This window comes from Molothrus aeneus, chromosome 10 (genome assembly GCF_037042795.1).
Source record: "Molothrus aeneus isolate 106 chromosome 10, BPBGC_Maene_1.0, whole genome shotgun sequence".
In the NCBI taxonomy this organism is placed as follows: Eukaryota; Metazoa; Chordata; class Aves; order Passeriformes; family Icteridae; genus Molothrus; species Molothrus aeneus.
In genome coordinates, this window is record NC_089655.1 from 11,294,470 (window position 1) to 11,308,413 (window position 13,944).

The window sequence follows — 13,944 nt, forward strand, 5'->3', positions numbered from 1 at the left end:
TTAAAAGTCTTTTAATAGAGCTTACTACAATTTTAAAGCTTAAGTGAAACATGTGAGATGCTGCCTGGTAGGGTGGGAAATGAATGTAATGTGATAATTGTGGGCAGTTCCATCATAACCTCCCTCCAGCTTTAAACAAATGTCAGTGTTTGAGCAGTGGGGTACTACTGGATGGCAGTTTTGATTTTCATTGTATGTAAAGCTCTACATATACAGAAATTAATTGTAGCATTTTTTTTATTTTTCTGAGCTCTGTTCTGTCATAAGCAAGTGTTTGTACTGTAAGACTATTACTGCTTTTCAAATTTTTCATAAATACTTGTGAAGTAATGCAATCAGTTTACTCACTTGCCATGTCCAATGGTGATTGAAGATAATGAGGTAAAAATGATTTTATTTATTTGGCAGACCCTCCCCAAAAACAAAAACAAACAAACAACTTTGCCTGGGGTGAGTAGGAAGTCCAGTTTTTCCAAAGCTGTAGTGTGTAACACAAGTATTTTGTATGTCTGCCTATTGGAAACGTTTTCATTTAAATTTGATTCTATAAAAACAATGTTGTTGAAGATGACATTTCACATGAGTTAGTTAAGGAACATATATTACTGTTAAAAAAAAAATATTGCAGTATCCATTATTCTTCGTCATTCAGGAACTTTTCCTGAGGATCTTGAACTATTTAAAGTAACTGTTTTTTCAGACTGTATTTACATCCAAAGGGAAGCAAGAGAAGGAAATTCTTTTCAATTAGAATGTTTGTAGATAAAATAATTGAAAATATATATGTAAAATAATTTACATATATATGCATACACATCTATCAAATTCATTAGAGCATGGTGGTATGCTAGGGGTGTAGTCAGCATCCTAGTTTCCAAATGGAACAAAGTGACAAAATACCTCACAGTTATTTTAAATGTGTATGTAGTAGAGAGTGTTTGATCATATGTGCTGCATTGTGAGAATGAGAAGTAACAAATTTTTTTTTCAACTATTCTGAATTTTTATTTTCTAGCTTTGTGTTTGATAGCGCTCAGTCTGAATGTTTCAAGTCTGTCTGGTTGTTGTTTTGGTTTTTTTTCATTGTTTTTTCCTCCTGTAGTTACTTGGTTTGAAAGCTGTGGGTAAAATATGCATGGAAATTATCTATGGTTTTGTTATGTTATATTTAATTCTGTTCATTTTGTCTTCTGAAATGTTGTTTTATATATCTTTAATTTTAGCCTTTGAAGAAAGGAGAGAAGGAAAAGAAAAAGAGTAATTTGGAACTTTTTAAAGAAGAATTAAAGCAGTAAGTTTGCTAGTTTTTACAGTAAACAAACAAAATCCAGGGGTTTTGCCTTGCCAGTATTTAAGATCATTCTTGCTAAGTTGTTTCCAAAGGAAGGTTTTTATTTTTTTTCTCCCTCAAATGCTTATGAAATGGTATAACTAATTAGCTAAAAGAACTTAGTTAGGCTTAATCCCTGCCATTGCTGATGGGCTTGGCCATTGTTGGGTCCATCTTGGAGCTGGCTGGTGTTGGCTTTATCTGCCATGGTGGAAGCTTCTGGCAGCTTCTCACAGAGGCCACCCCTGTAGCCCCCCACTACCAAAACCTGACCAGTACAGGGGTGTAACAGAGAGATTTGAGCAGTATGAAATGTCTGTCACTCTTGAAAAGAGTGAGCTTTGTCAGTGTTTCTAAACTATATCCAGAGGAATTTGTAGGAGAAGGCTGAGCTTTTGTATAATGCAGAAATAAGAATTGTGATTCAAGTCTAGAGACTTCAATTTACATAGTATTAAAAGCAAGCTGGATAATGCTTGAAAAAGCAGATTGTTTCACTTCCATATGTGTTGGAATACAACAAAGAGCAGCCCATGTATTGAGTGCAGCTGAGTGCCATCTATTTATCCTGGTGCTAGTGATGGAAAATAAATGAATCTCTGTGCATTAGAAAGCAGTGGGTACAACATTCTAAACCCACATGTGGCTTTTGTGAGGAGTGCCTGAGCCTCACTGCTGCATGTTCCTTAGTTGGTGTAAATGAGTTGAAAGAACATCCCTGTATCCTGGGATTCAGTATCTTCATATCAGGATTTAAGGCCAGACTGCAGGGGACCAAATACTTACTTGTGAGTACTGTCCTCAAAGTTAGAAACTGAGATGAAATCCAGTTTATTCTGGAAATAGTCAGGTGGGTGTGCCTCTGAGTAAGGCTTAGAAAAGCTGGAAGGATAAATAGACACTGAGGAGTTGTGTGCATCTTGAAAAGTCACCTGGATGGTCTGTGGATCTCTGGCAGTTGGATGTGGAATTGGAGTCACTTTTTCAGAGCACAGTTCTTATTTCCAGTTTTGTTTGAGAATGAAATACCCTGACAATATGAATGAGGAAGCATGCAGCTGGAATGATTCAGGTAGATATATTCCAGTTGATGAAACAGAAGTTCAGACATACTGGCAACTTGGAAGTTCTAACAAACTCATTGTTTCATATTGAAAATTCTCATAATTGTTAAGTCAATTCAAAATTTTAGAATAAAAACTTCAGAATGGTTTTAAGTTGTTGCTGACTTGAAACTTGCTTCTTAGAATCCAAGAGGAGCGTGATGAAAGGCACAAAACAAAAGGTAGATTGAGTCGTTTTGAACCACCCCAGTCTGATTCAGATGGGCAGCGGCGTTCAAGTAAGTAGATGTTATTTTTTATGTTAGTCTGGGCTACAAGATTTGTAGGCTAAATTGTACATATTTTTCTTCTCTATATTCAGTGGATGCTCCTTCAAGAAGAAACAGATCATCTGGTGGTAATACAGATTCTTTTCTTACTCAATTTAATGTTGTCATTTAAATGCATAGCAGGGATTATGACTTCTTTTTTTGTTTGTTGTTTTCCTTTATTTTAGTACTGGATGATTATGCACCAGGGTCACATGATGTTGGAGATCCAAGCACAACAAACTTGTATCTGGGAAACATCAATCCTCAGGTGAGTTTGGAGCCAAGGAGTGCAGTGTTGGCATGTTTGGGCCCAGACAAATTTTTTTGCAATATTCATTGGAATAAGTGCTCTGAACATAAGGCTGAAAAGTTCAAGTTTAGACTACCAATCTCTAGCTCAGTTAAAATTCTTTTTCCATTGATATCTCTAAGCAAGGTGGATCATATCTCAAACATTTGAGTGTGCTCAGTTAAAAGTGCAGTTTTTTAGATTCTTGTTTCTGCAGTAGATTGCATTGGGGGGCTATCAGTGAAGTTGTGTTATGTCAAGAAACTAAAAAAATTGAAATTTTGGCATTTGGACAATAATATGAACAGCTGTCACAGAAATACAGTGGCAGAATGTTAATTTTTACCTCTTTTTCATGTAGATGAATGAAGAGATGTTATGTCAAGAATTTGGCCGCTTTGGACCATTAGCGAGTGTTAAAATTATGTGGCCAAGAACTGATGAAGAAAGAGCAAGAGAAAGAAATTGTGGCTTTGTTGCCTTTATGAACAGAAGAGATGCTGAAAGAGCATTGAAGAATTTAAATGGTAAACAGGTTTCTCTATTCAGGGCTGTAATTATCTTTGCAGACTGTAAGCACATTTTCAGGTTGTTTTATCAGCCAAGTGAGATGGATTCTGTAACTCCAGTAGATACCAGACCAGCACTGAGTTGGCACTTGACTGTTCTACTGGCAACTGAATGTTGTCAAACAATAGTAATTGTGTACTATAGTGTCCTGAAGACAGACATTGGGGGAAGACTAATAAAACATTTTGTGTAACAGGCCTTCGTTTGCCTATGTTGTAGTCTGATAGATGTAATAACAGCAATCAACAATGTAAACAAAAGGTAAATGCTGGCAGGCAAACCTAAGTGTTGCACTTAGCAAGGAGAAATCTCAAGTGATGCAGAACCAACCAGTTTGTAACATCATGGTAATGGAGGGGGTTTTTTTTCCACTTTTTCAGGCAAGATGATAATGTCGTTTGAAATGAAGCTGGGCTGGGGCAAAGCTGTTCCTATCCCACCACATCCCATCTACATTCCGCCCTCCATGATGGAGCACACCCTGCCGCCACCCCCGTCAGGACTGCCTTTCAATGCCCAGCCTAGGGAGAGGTTGAAGAATCCCAATGCTCCAATGTTACCACCACCAAAAAACAAGGAGGATTTTGAGAAGGTAACTTACAGTACCCTGGGCCGTATCTCATTGTTAAATACTACATCTGTGACAGTATTTCAATGGCTTCATAGATTTGCATTGTTCAGGCTGACTTTGGCAGCCCTTAGTCTGCAAATTCTCTGGCTCCCTGCTGTAGCCCAAGGGAACCTACTTAATTCCTGAAGCTCTGTTTCATGTCTGTGTTAGGGTACAGTATATTGGCTCTTGGTTAATTTAGTGCTGCTTAAAATCTGGCTATCATTTTCCCCCTCCAGGCTCCCTGGATTTTTTTCTCCTACGTCCCCCCCTTTTCTTGGCTGCCAAATTGCAGTATCTAAATTGTTTTCCTTATGGAAAATCCTACATTTTAATTTGGGTAGCATTATTTTTACCCTAGAAGAGTTGATGTATTTTGTGTAGAAGGTAATTAATCTGGACATTGAGTAAGTATTTTATGCTACTTATGGAGTCAGTTTTCAAACTTTTCTTTTTGTGGAGTATTAGCTGATAAAAGGGTAAGTATCTTGAAATCACAAACCAACTTGATTTACATTTGTAAGAATTTATTGATTCTTTGAATGACACTTAAATGCCAGGGCTGTTTTTGTAAGACTTGGGAATAAAGTAATACCAACATGATCCAAGTCAAATAGTTTAGAATCTTTTCATAAACGTAAGAACTCCTTTCTTATATATTCAGCATAGTTCCTATTCAGTGCCTCAATGTACATTCTGACAGGAATGTTCTGATACTTTGCAATTAGTGAACCTTCATGGTTCACTGACACAACCATTTGAATTTTGTGTAATTGCTTAGTTATAACTTCACAGCAGTGATTGCCTGCAAAGTTTGTGATAGATGTGTAGTATTTTCATTGCATATGTATATTTTTGCTTGTTACTTGTTAACAATACTCACATATTCTATGTTTATTATCTGATGTGACTTCATATACAGACTCTGTCGCAAGCCATAGTCAAAGTGGTTATCCCAACAGAAAGGTACATGTTTTTCTTTATTATTACTGATCTAAATATAGAAAATTTCCCCTTCGGAATTTTAAAGAAAAATGGTGATGTTGTGGAAAAGGTAATGGCTTGACTGAGCAATGGTTATTTTATAACACTTAAAAGAAATGTGTGTGGTTTACAGTCTAACTATTCTTGTCTTATTAACTGTTTTTGGGGTTTTTTTGAGGGTGGACTTAAGTAATTATCTTTTGCATTTAATTTGATCCCTAGAAAGCGATGCAGGGTAATTTTGTGAGTGAACACTAGGGTGAAACACTGTCTTACAGATGTAGCCTAAGTCCTGACATAAACCTCTGCATATGGGGATGCAGCTGTGGGGTTTTATATTTTTAATTTTCTTTTTTCTTTTTTTTTTTTTTCTTCTTTTTTTCTTTTCCTTTTTTTTTTTGACTTGTACATTTTATAACCAGTTCAATTGAAACCAGTTCAGTTTTGATTTCTGCTGATTTTTTAAATGTAGCAGTTAATAATTTTTGTCACTGAAAAAGATACTTTTGTATTATTGCAAGGATATTTTTCCATTTTTCCATTGTTCCTACCTTCACGCTAGTCTAGGTATACTCTTGCTCAGTTAAGCTAAAGCCTTTTCCCAAACATAGGAACACAACACTGTTTTAAAAGTAAAGAAGCACAAAAGATTACCAAATTCTCTTTGACATTGGCCTTGGTGAGCAACACCAGCTGAACTGTCTGCGGCAGCGGGGGACCAGGAAAACATCATGGGATGGATTGGGAAAGTATACAGTTTTTGACCAGACATTGGTACGATCGGCTCCAATAAATGTGGTTTTATTATAACTGAAAAACCTTTTTTTGTTGGCCAACTTAAGCTAAATGACCTTTTAAAATAATGCACTATGGGTTTTTTACTACACTGTCTTAATTGTCACAAAGTCCCTTTTTTCTTTTTTCGCGTGGGGGGAGGGGGCAGAAGGAGGTTTGTGAGCTGGTTATAGTGCATTAACAAACCTGTCAGTACATGTCCAATGTACTGTATTTTTGATGGAATTTTAAGACAGTACAATTTTTGTTGGGTAGAAACTTGAATAATTGGGGTGACCAACCAGGAGTCTTGATTTGAGAAACATATTGAGTAGCAGAACAAGTACTTGTAAAACTGTACAGTGCTCACAGAGTAGCTGGCAGAGAAAAATTTTTATTTTTCCATGTCCATTTTATTTACTGTAGCATTTTAAAAGCCTGTATGATAAGAACTCATGTTAAATGAACTGTATTTGTAAACACTTCTAATAATTCTTTTCCTGATGATTTTGGAAGTTGCCAATGACGATTGCTAAGACCATTCATTACTCAGTGTGTCCCATCGTGCAGAAATTTTGACTGACCTCAGTGGGCTAATACGTTTAATTATTCTCCTTTGATGAGAAATTTTCAATACTATTTTTAACATCTCTTTCTTCTTAGTAAACAGCAAACCTTGAGTATGCATAGTAAATTATTTTTTCTGAGAAATTCACTTCCAAGTAGTCACATCTTACATACCAAAATGCCTGTAACAACCTCTTTCAGATAGGGGATGAGCTGAATCTATTTTCATGCACTGGAAGTCTTAGGAAGCAGATGTTCTTCTTCAATCATAAGCTGCTCTTACACAACTTGATTTTACTTGATGAAGGAAAAATTAGATGAAAACCAATGATGATTTGCAGGAAGCCAGAAGTGATCACACTGGATTTGCCTTAAAATAAATGAATGCTGTCATAGCTTGAAAGCTATTGTAGATTTGTTTCTTGCTGATGTTTTCAAATACAGTTCATATAACAAGAAGAGTCTGGCTGTTCAGACTTTCAGAACACTGCTGTAAATAAAATGGCTACAGAATTGTTGAAACTATCTCCTCTTTGCAGTGTTTCTGGGATTATAAAAAGCAGACAGGAAAGTTGAACCGATAGCTGTTTGATTTTATTTGTGTAATATTTGAGGCAAGTGTAGATTCAGTGCTAGATGGCCTAAAAGAGCACTTGCAGATGGCTGGGGTAGGATTCTATTACTATTCTATTATTACTATTTTTTAAGTTGATTTTGTTTTGATCTAGTGCATTATATCTGTGGCAGAACTTGGAATACTCATAGTAGAAAATAGTCACCTCACTGCTAAGAAGTAATAGAAAATTCTGCAACTTGACAATGTAACATTTGTGGAATTTTAGTCATTAAAAAAGTGCTATATGGATATCTAATGAATTACATGTAAAAACCCAATATTCATTTGTTGCATCTAAGAAAAGAATTTTAAAAATGCAAAAAATCTGTATTTTTTTTTGGCTTGCATCACATTCAAAGGACACGTGCTGTGAAACTTTTGGTATATGTAGGTAACCTATTTTAAAAACTCTGGACACTGTTTCCATAAAACCCCAAAAGGGTGGAAACTGGCTATCACTCTTTTTGATAAAGCTTTTCTGACTGTCTCCTGTTAGCATGCTTAGAAATGACTCTGCATTGAAAAATGCGCACTTCACATCCACTTCTTGCCTGTCTCAGGATGTAGTGCTGAAGGAAGGGATACAGATTTTTTCTTTATTTTAATTGTGATTTAGCTCTGTTGTGTGTCTGAGGGAGGGAACATGGGATGCTATGACACAAAAGAATGGACAGTTTTGTTCTATGCCAGTAATCGAGTCTTGACCAAAAAGATATGATCTAAATTTAATAAATACATTGCCCTGTTTTGCACCAAGAAGGCTATTTGCTTTTCCTTTCATACTTGAATAGTTTGAAAGCTGAATTCAGATTGTATTGAACAATCAGAAGTATGTGTGTTTTATTTTGAGCAAAATGTTCAGCCACTTGTTCCCGTGTGGAACTTTAGCTAACACTTCAGTCTTATTCTAGACAATGTAGCTAAGGGCTGAGTTTTTGATAGCTAATTGTACTTTGGTGCTCAGGTGCCCATATTTGTGTGTCAGGTTTCTGCTAAGGAAGACATGGTTTAGGCTAAGACATGGAAATTTAGGAAGGAGGTCTCTTAAATTCTTACTCCACCACTGCTAGGCATGGTTTGATTTTTAGAATGCCCGTGTCTGTGATGCAAAGCTATAATATGTTCCATGTTGCCTTACCTTTTATGCAGATTTCTTAACAATACAGCAAAATAATCTCCTGCACAGTTGTAGTATCTTAGGTGGAGTGTAGTTTTATATAGTGTTAGGTCTGAATCAATTTTTCTTTAACTGTGTTGTTGTTGTAGGAATTTGCTCGCTTTGATACATCGAATGATAGAGTTTGTGGTTCGGGAAGGGCCCATGTTCGAAGCCATGATCATGAACCGAGAAATCAACAACCCCATGTTCAGGTGCTTATTGCATTGCTTCACTTGCAAATAACACCAGCTGGTTTCACTGCTGTTAATACTCTGCATTCTCAAAATACTAAGAAGGCTGACTTCTGCTGTGTCCATCTTTATGTGCAGATGCAAACTTTACAAATCACACCTATGGCTGTATAATCCTTATATAAGGCAGAATACACTTTTCTTCCAATTGTTACTAATGTATACGTATAAATAAGTAGAATAGTACACACACAGGCTATGTAATAAATTTCTGTATATTTAAATAAATACCATTTAACACGTACTCTTTTGAGGTATTCACAATCAGTGGAAGCAGTAGCATACAGTTTAAAAAAACAAAAAATCCCCCTCCTCCCCCAAACAGATAAACTCAATGTGAGATCCACTCTTCCTGAAGCCTATTTTTCAACCTTTAGCAAGAGCTCGGAGTAATTTTTCTTCTATGTCAGTTAAAATAGAACTAAACTTCAGCTGACATCGGGAAGTTTTGAGAATTTTGAGCACTTGTCCTTAATGGAATACAAAAGGACTGGTTTCTAAATTTCTTGTGAAATGCAGTCTCTCAAAAAAGGCTTTGAGGGGAATGTTAGTTTTGAGGGAAATGTTAGTTACTTTTTAGCAGTGTTTTGTTTGCAGTAAGTTTGAAGTGCTTCATTATGATTTTTATATGTAAAGTGAGAAGATAATACAGGTGAAAATATCCTGGCCATTAAAAATGGGCTGCTTGTCCCCTACATCCTCCATCAGATGTTGCCAGTGTTCTGCCAGACAATTTACTGGTGGAAAACTTCAGGTCATTTAGTATTTGATGACCTCACTATGCAACTGCAAGCTCCTGCATCACTTGTGCTGAGGCTGCAGCTGCTCCTGTAGTGACTCTTTGCACTGATGATTCTTCTGCTTTGCTGTGAGGTTGCACAGTTGTTCTTTCTGACCCTGTTTGTTCTGCTCTTGAGTTCTGAGCAGTGCTGTGCCTTTGGGGAGCTCTGCTCTCTGTAGATTGCATGTGTGTGTGTGTATCAGTGTGTGGAGCAGTTGCACATGTTCTGCCTGACTGTGCTGTGGGTGTACATGATTTTAGCTCCTTGTATTCTCTCTGCAGCTGAGGTGGGATTCTGAACAGGGTTTGGTTGGGGTTTTTTTATTGTTTCCTTTAAATTTGTGTCAGTTCAAGATTTTTAATATGCTGTATGTATTTTCTTTGCTCTTTGGTTTAGGTTTTTGTTTGAAAACCAGACTCCAGCCCATGTGTATTATAGATGGAAGCTTTATTCAATTCTTCAGGCAAGTAGAATTTTGGTGATAGTTCATAGCTTCAAGCATAGTGAAGTAAAATAACACCACAGTAAAAATACTTCTGTTTTTTTTTCATAGGGGGATGCTCCAACCAAGTGGAGGACAGAAGATTTCCGCATGTTCAAAAATGGATCCTTCTGGAGGCCACCACCATTGAATCCATACCTGCATGGGATGTCAGAAGAGCAAGAAACAGAAGCATTTGTGGAGGAACCGAACAAGAAGGGTGCACTTAAGGAAGAGTATGTACCACTGATGGATGGTGCTCCCTTGATAGCTGGGCTGCCTGCGTTTGCCCCTTGTGTTTTTGTAGTTCTAATGTGTCATCCCCTGAGTTGTCATACTTGTCATAGCACTATGTATGTGTCTGAGTAAGTGTCTCTTCACCTCAGTGCTTCTGATCATACTTGTTGCTAAATACATTCTTGATTTGGTTAGATTTGTCATCACTGAACCTTTCATTCCAATGTTATGAACCCTTAATTTGAAAGGAATTAGGAAGATGAGAGTTTTTCCCCATTTGCTGCTGTGTGTAGCTGAGGATATGTAGCATCTTTCTCAACATTGTTAGGACCTCACAAACTAAACAGTTGCTGTAATCTTACAGCAAAACAGTACAAAAACAGTACAGTAAAACTTACTGATGCTGTTCATCAGAAATTAAAATTGGGAGCTGTTGTTAATAAACAGGAAGAGAGAAATCATCAGAGTTCTTTGCTGTGAGGTGTCAGTGTACTGGGGGTGGCTGTGGCACTGGAAATAGAGACCTGCTTTTTCCTAATTTTGCTACTGTTGTTACAAATGTGCTACTAACATGTGGACTTTTTTTTTGTTTTACTCTTCTCATCATAATTATCACAACAGTCATGCCTCTGTAGGTTTTAATACACAGTTTGTTTCTTATGCCTTCTTTTCGAAAGGCTCAAAAAGAGATTCTCTTTAAAAAGTTCTCTGCATATGAAGGTCAGGAAAAATGTGAAGTAATTGTTTATTTATTAGCTTTCTGAATCTAGTGTTTCTTATTCTGTACCAGAAATTACTTGCATGCTTTAGATTTATCCATTTGGTTTAGGCCAAAACTAAATCCAGAAAGATAATTACTTTATTAGAGATACTGATGTGCTTAATTAACTATTTCTCAAGTATTTTTCCTTGATTTCTGTATGTAATCAAGACTTGAGTGAGAATTTTTTGCACTTTATGTAATATGGACACATAAAGTCATGAACCACTTAAAGAACTCAGGCAAAAGAATATAAAAATATTGAAAATTGAATTTCTCCTAAAGATGGAAAAACAAAAAAACATTGTTAAACGGAAATTCGCAAAGTACTTTTAATTTTGTATTGAAAGTATTAAAATTCCTGGTATTTCAGACAGAGGGACAAACTAGAGGAAATCCTACGTGGGTTAACACCTCGGAAGAATGACATTGGTGATGCAATGGTCTTCTGTCTAAATAATGCAGAAGCTGCTGAAGAAATTGTGGATTGCATTACAGAGTCATTGTCCATCCTCAAGACTCCTCTTCCTAAGAAGGTGTGGAGATTTTCTATAATCTTGTATTTTGGGGGAAGAGCTCACTTAGCAGCATGTGCATGTAATTTAGAAGCATTATTTCATAAGCTTCAGGTAGTGTTGAGAATTTGTACTAAAGTGTGGACTTGAATTTAAGTATCATCTCTTCCTGTGGAATTTTGTTACATATGTTTTATTCTTTCTGAAGTTGCTTGGAAGTGATACTCTGCCTTACTGTGAAATTAAGACAAGTGAAATGATTTGTTCAAAAGAGACAATTAAAACAGGAATGCCATGATTCTCCTTTGTAGTGCTGTGGTGATATGTTACAGCAGTTAGTACCCTACAGCATTACAGGGGGATAAATGCCTCTTAACATGTTTATTAATATAGCTGTGCTACACTTAGTTCTAATTAGGTACTTCCAGATGGTTCAAACTGTCTTGTATTCCTTCTGTGAAAATGCCTTTATTTTCAGAAGAATTTAAATTGGACTTTTCTTAATTTGACCGTTTTTTATTGTAGATCGCAAGATTGTATTTAGTGTCGGATGTGTTGTACAACTCTTCAGCTAAAGTTGCCAATGCTTCCTACTATAGAAAATTGTAAGTATATTTTAGGTGATTGGCTGTTAAAAAAACCTCCTTCTTATATTCATCTCTGTATGTACATCTCGGATAAATGTGGTTGTGGGAAATTCAGACTTTTCTGTGCTACTGCTATTACAGACTGATGGTATTTATATCTGTTTGCATGAAAATGTGTAAGATGTAGCATGTTGGTAATGCAAAAAATGTATGTGCCCTATGCAAGGGACCATTTGCATGGAACTCACTCCATAAAGGTGAGAATATCTCATGTGCCTCTTGACAGAAAGAGCTGTAGATAATATTCAAGATACGGTATAGCAGATAGTTCAAGAAAAGAAGTACATTTTTAAACATTTATTTTTTTTAAAATGAGGGTGGTGTAACTTTCCATAAAGCTTGAATGAGGTATAAGGGGATATTATGTACTTTATTTTTAAGATGCTGAGAGGAATTTAGGAAAAACGTCCATGGGACAGTATCTTTGTCATATTAAATGTTTGTGTCTAGTTCCTGGGGTCTCTCTGATGTTAGGGCAGCATGGTAGGAAATACTCAGCATGTTACAAAACTAGTGATTGCAGTTGATGTTTCCTGTTGCAATGTGTCTGTGTTGTGCTGGTTTATTTTTTGCACATTGTGAGAAGCTCAAGGGAAGCTGGGCAACTGTTGCTCACTGTGCTTTCATTGAGTGCCTCACTGAATAAATTAGAATACAAATATAACTAAGATTTTTTCAAATACAGATTGAATTTTGAGACAATTCTTTCATTCTATTTAAGGTTGTAAAACTCCTTTTATCGTCCTCCAATCTTTCCAGGGTGTATAAAGAGACTGCAGCAGATGTGAAGATCTCCCTTCACAGTTCTGTTGTTGTCCAAGGTGATTTAATATATAGTAATCATATTTGCTTTATAGTTCAGTTCATGGCTACTGTAAGGATCAGAACCTTGTGCTTTTGAGTCCTGTGTCCCAGGTATTTTCATGAATTGTGTATGTCCAGAAAACATATATTACAAAGTTTAACTAAAGAAATGTATATGTTTAATTCTAGTTTTGAAACAAAATTATGTCAGATATTCTCTGATCTCAATGCTACTTACCGTACAATACAAGGCCATTTACAGTCTGAAAATTTCAAGGTATGTATTTCATTGTTATTTACATGACATAGAAGTCACATAAATAGATGCTCCTGCACAAGAGATTGCATACTATCATAGATGGCTTAGACATCAAGGTCCCTATTTAGGCTTTTAAAAGAATAATTTTTAAAAAGTTTTCTCTTTTGCAAGGATAGCCTTGCAGTGAAGGAAGATAATGAGCATCTGCCAGCTGAAGTGTACCAGTAGATGTACAGTTGTGGAGTTGAGAGGATATCTAATCTATCACTTGAATTGCAAGCAGGGCTTTCTAGATTTCTTACTGTTCAGGGCCACCTGTATTTCAGTTTCAGAAGTGAACTTGTGTGGAAGTGCTCAGTGTGGGAAAGAAGCTTCTGGGCAGAACAGCATAAAGTTACTTCTAAACGTTTTTTTGTGTGTCAGGCTTTATTTATAGTTCTGATAAGCAGTCTGACCATGGGTACTTGAAAGTGGTTTTTGAGGTCAAATGCTCTCTGCTTCTCATGCTTGACCCTTGTCTTTCTCTTTTCATGATGTCTCTGCACTTTTTTTCTTTTTGTTTTTCAGTCAGAAGCTTTAAATACATAGCTTACAGAGTAGTTAGTTTGTCTGAATTAAGATCTTCATCCTGGTTGTCCTCCTGCTCTCAATTGCTCTAGATTGAGAATCAATTTTAGTTATCTGCTATTTTAAAACTTTCTTAAATTATATGATAAAGAGAGGAAGATTTCTTTAATACATACACATCTTCAATTACATTTAGTGCGTCAAACTTGAACTGAAACACATCTTTTCAAATACGCTTTTTAAAAAGGAAAATGATAAAATGATTTGGCTTTGGAAGGCACTTTAAAGATCTGCTGTTCCAACCCCCTGCCATGGGCAGGAATACCTTTCATTGAACCAGGTTGTTCAGAACTCCATCCAGCCTGGC

The 13,944-nt window shown here is 36.3% G+C and overlaps 1 protein-coding gene across 9 annotated transcripts in view; it reads left to right on the forward strand.

Annotated features, from left to right (window-relative positions):
* Positions 1–13,944, forward strand: part of U2SURP (U2 snRNP associated SURP domain containing) — a 45,496-nt gene that overhangs the window by 15,704 nt on the left and 15,848 nt on the right. For 4 of the 9 annotated variants that reach the window (XM_066556271.1, XM_066556272.1, XM_066556265.1 and 1 more), the window contains 14 exons: positions 409–450; positions 1,224–1,291; positions 2,578–2,672; positions 2,756–2,791; positions 2,891–2,973; positions 3,356–3,521; positions 3,945–4,156; positions 5,097–5,140; positions 8,382–8,486; positions 9,704–9,770; positions 9,861–10,024; positions 11,159–11,321; positions 11,826–11,905; positions 12,941–13,028. In XM_066556271.1, coding sequence (XP_066412368.1) covers positions 409–450; positions 1,224–1,291; positions 2,578–2,672; positions 2,756–2,791; positions 2,891–2,973; positions 3,356–3,521; positions 3,945–4,156; positions 5,097–5,140; positions 8,382–8,486; positions 9,704–9,770; positions 9,861–10,024; positions 11,159–11,321; positions 11,826–11,905; positions 12,941–13,028 — 1,413 coding nt within the window. Of the gene's footprint in view, positions 1–408; positions 451–1,223; positions 1,292–2,577; positions 2,673–2,755; positions 2,792–2,890; positions 2,974–3,355; positions 3,522–3,944; positions 4,157–5,096; positions 5,141–8,381; positions 8,487–9,703; positions 9,771–9,860; positions 10,025–11,158; positions 11,322–11,825; positions 11,906–12,940; positions 13,029–13,944 lie in introns of those variants that run through there. The other 5 variants (XM_066556268.1, XM_066556270.1, XM_066556266.1 and 2 more) reach the window with 4 other exon arrangements.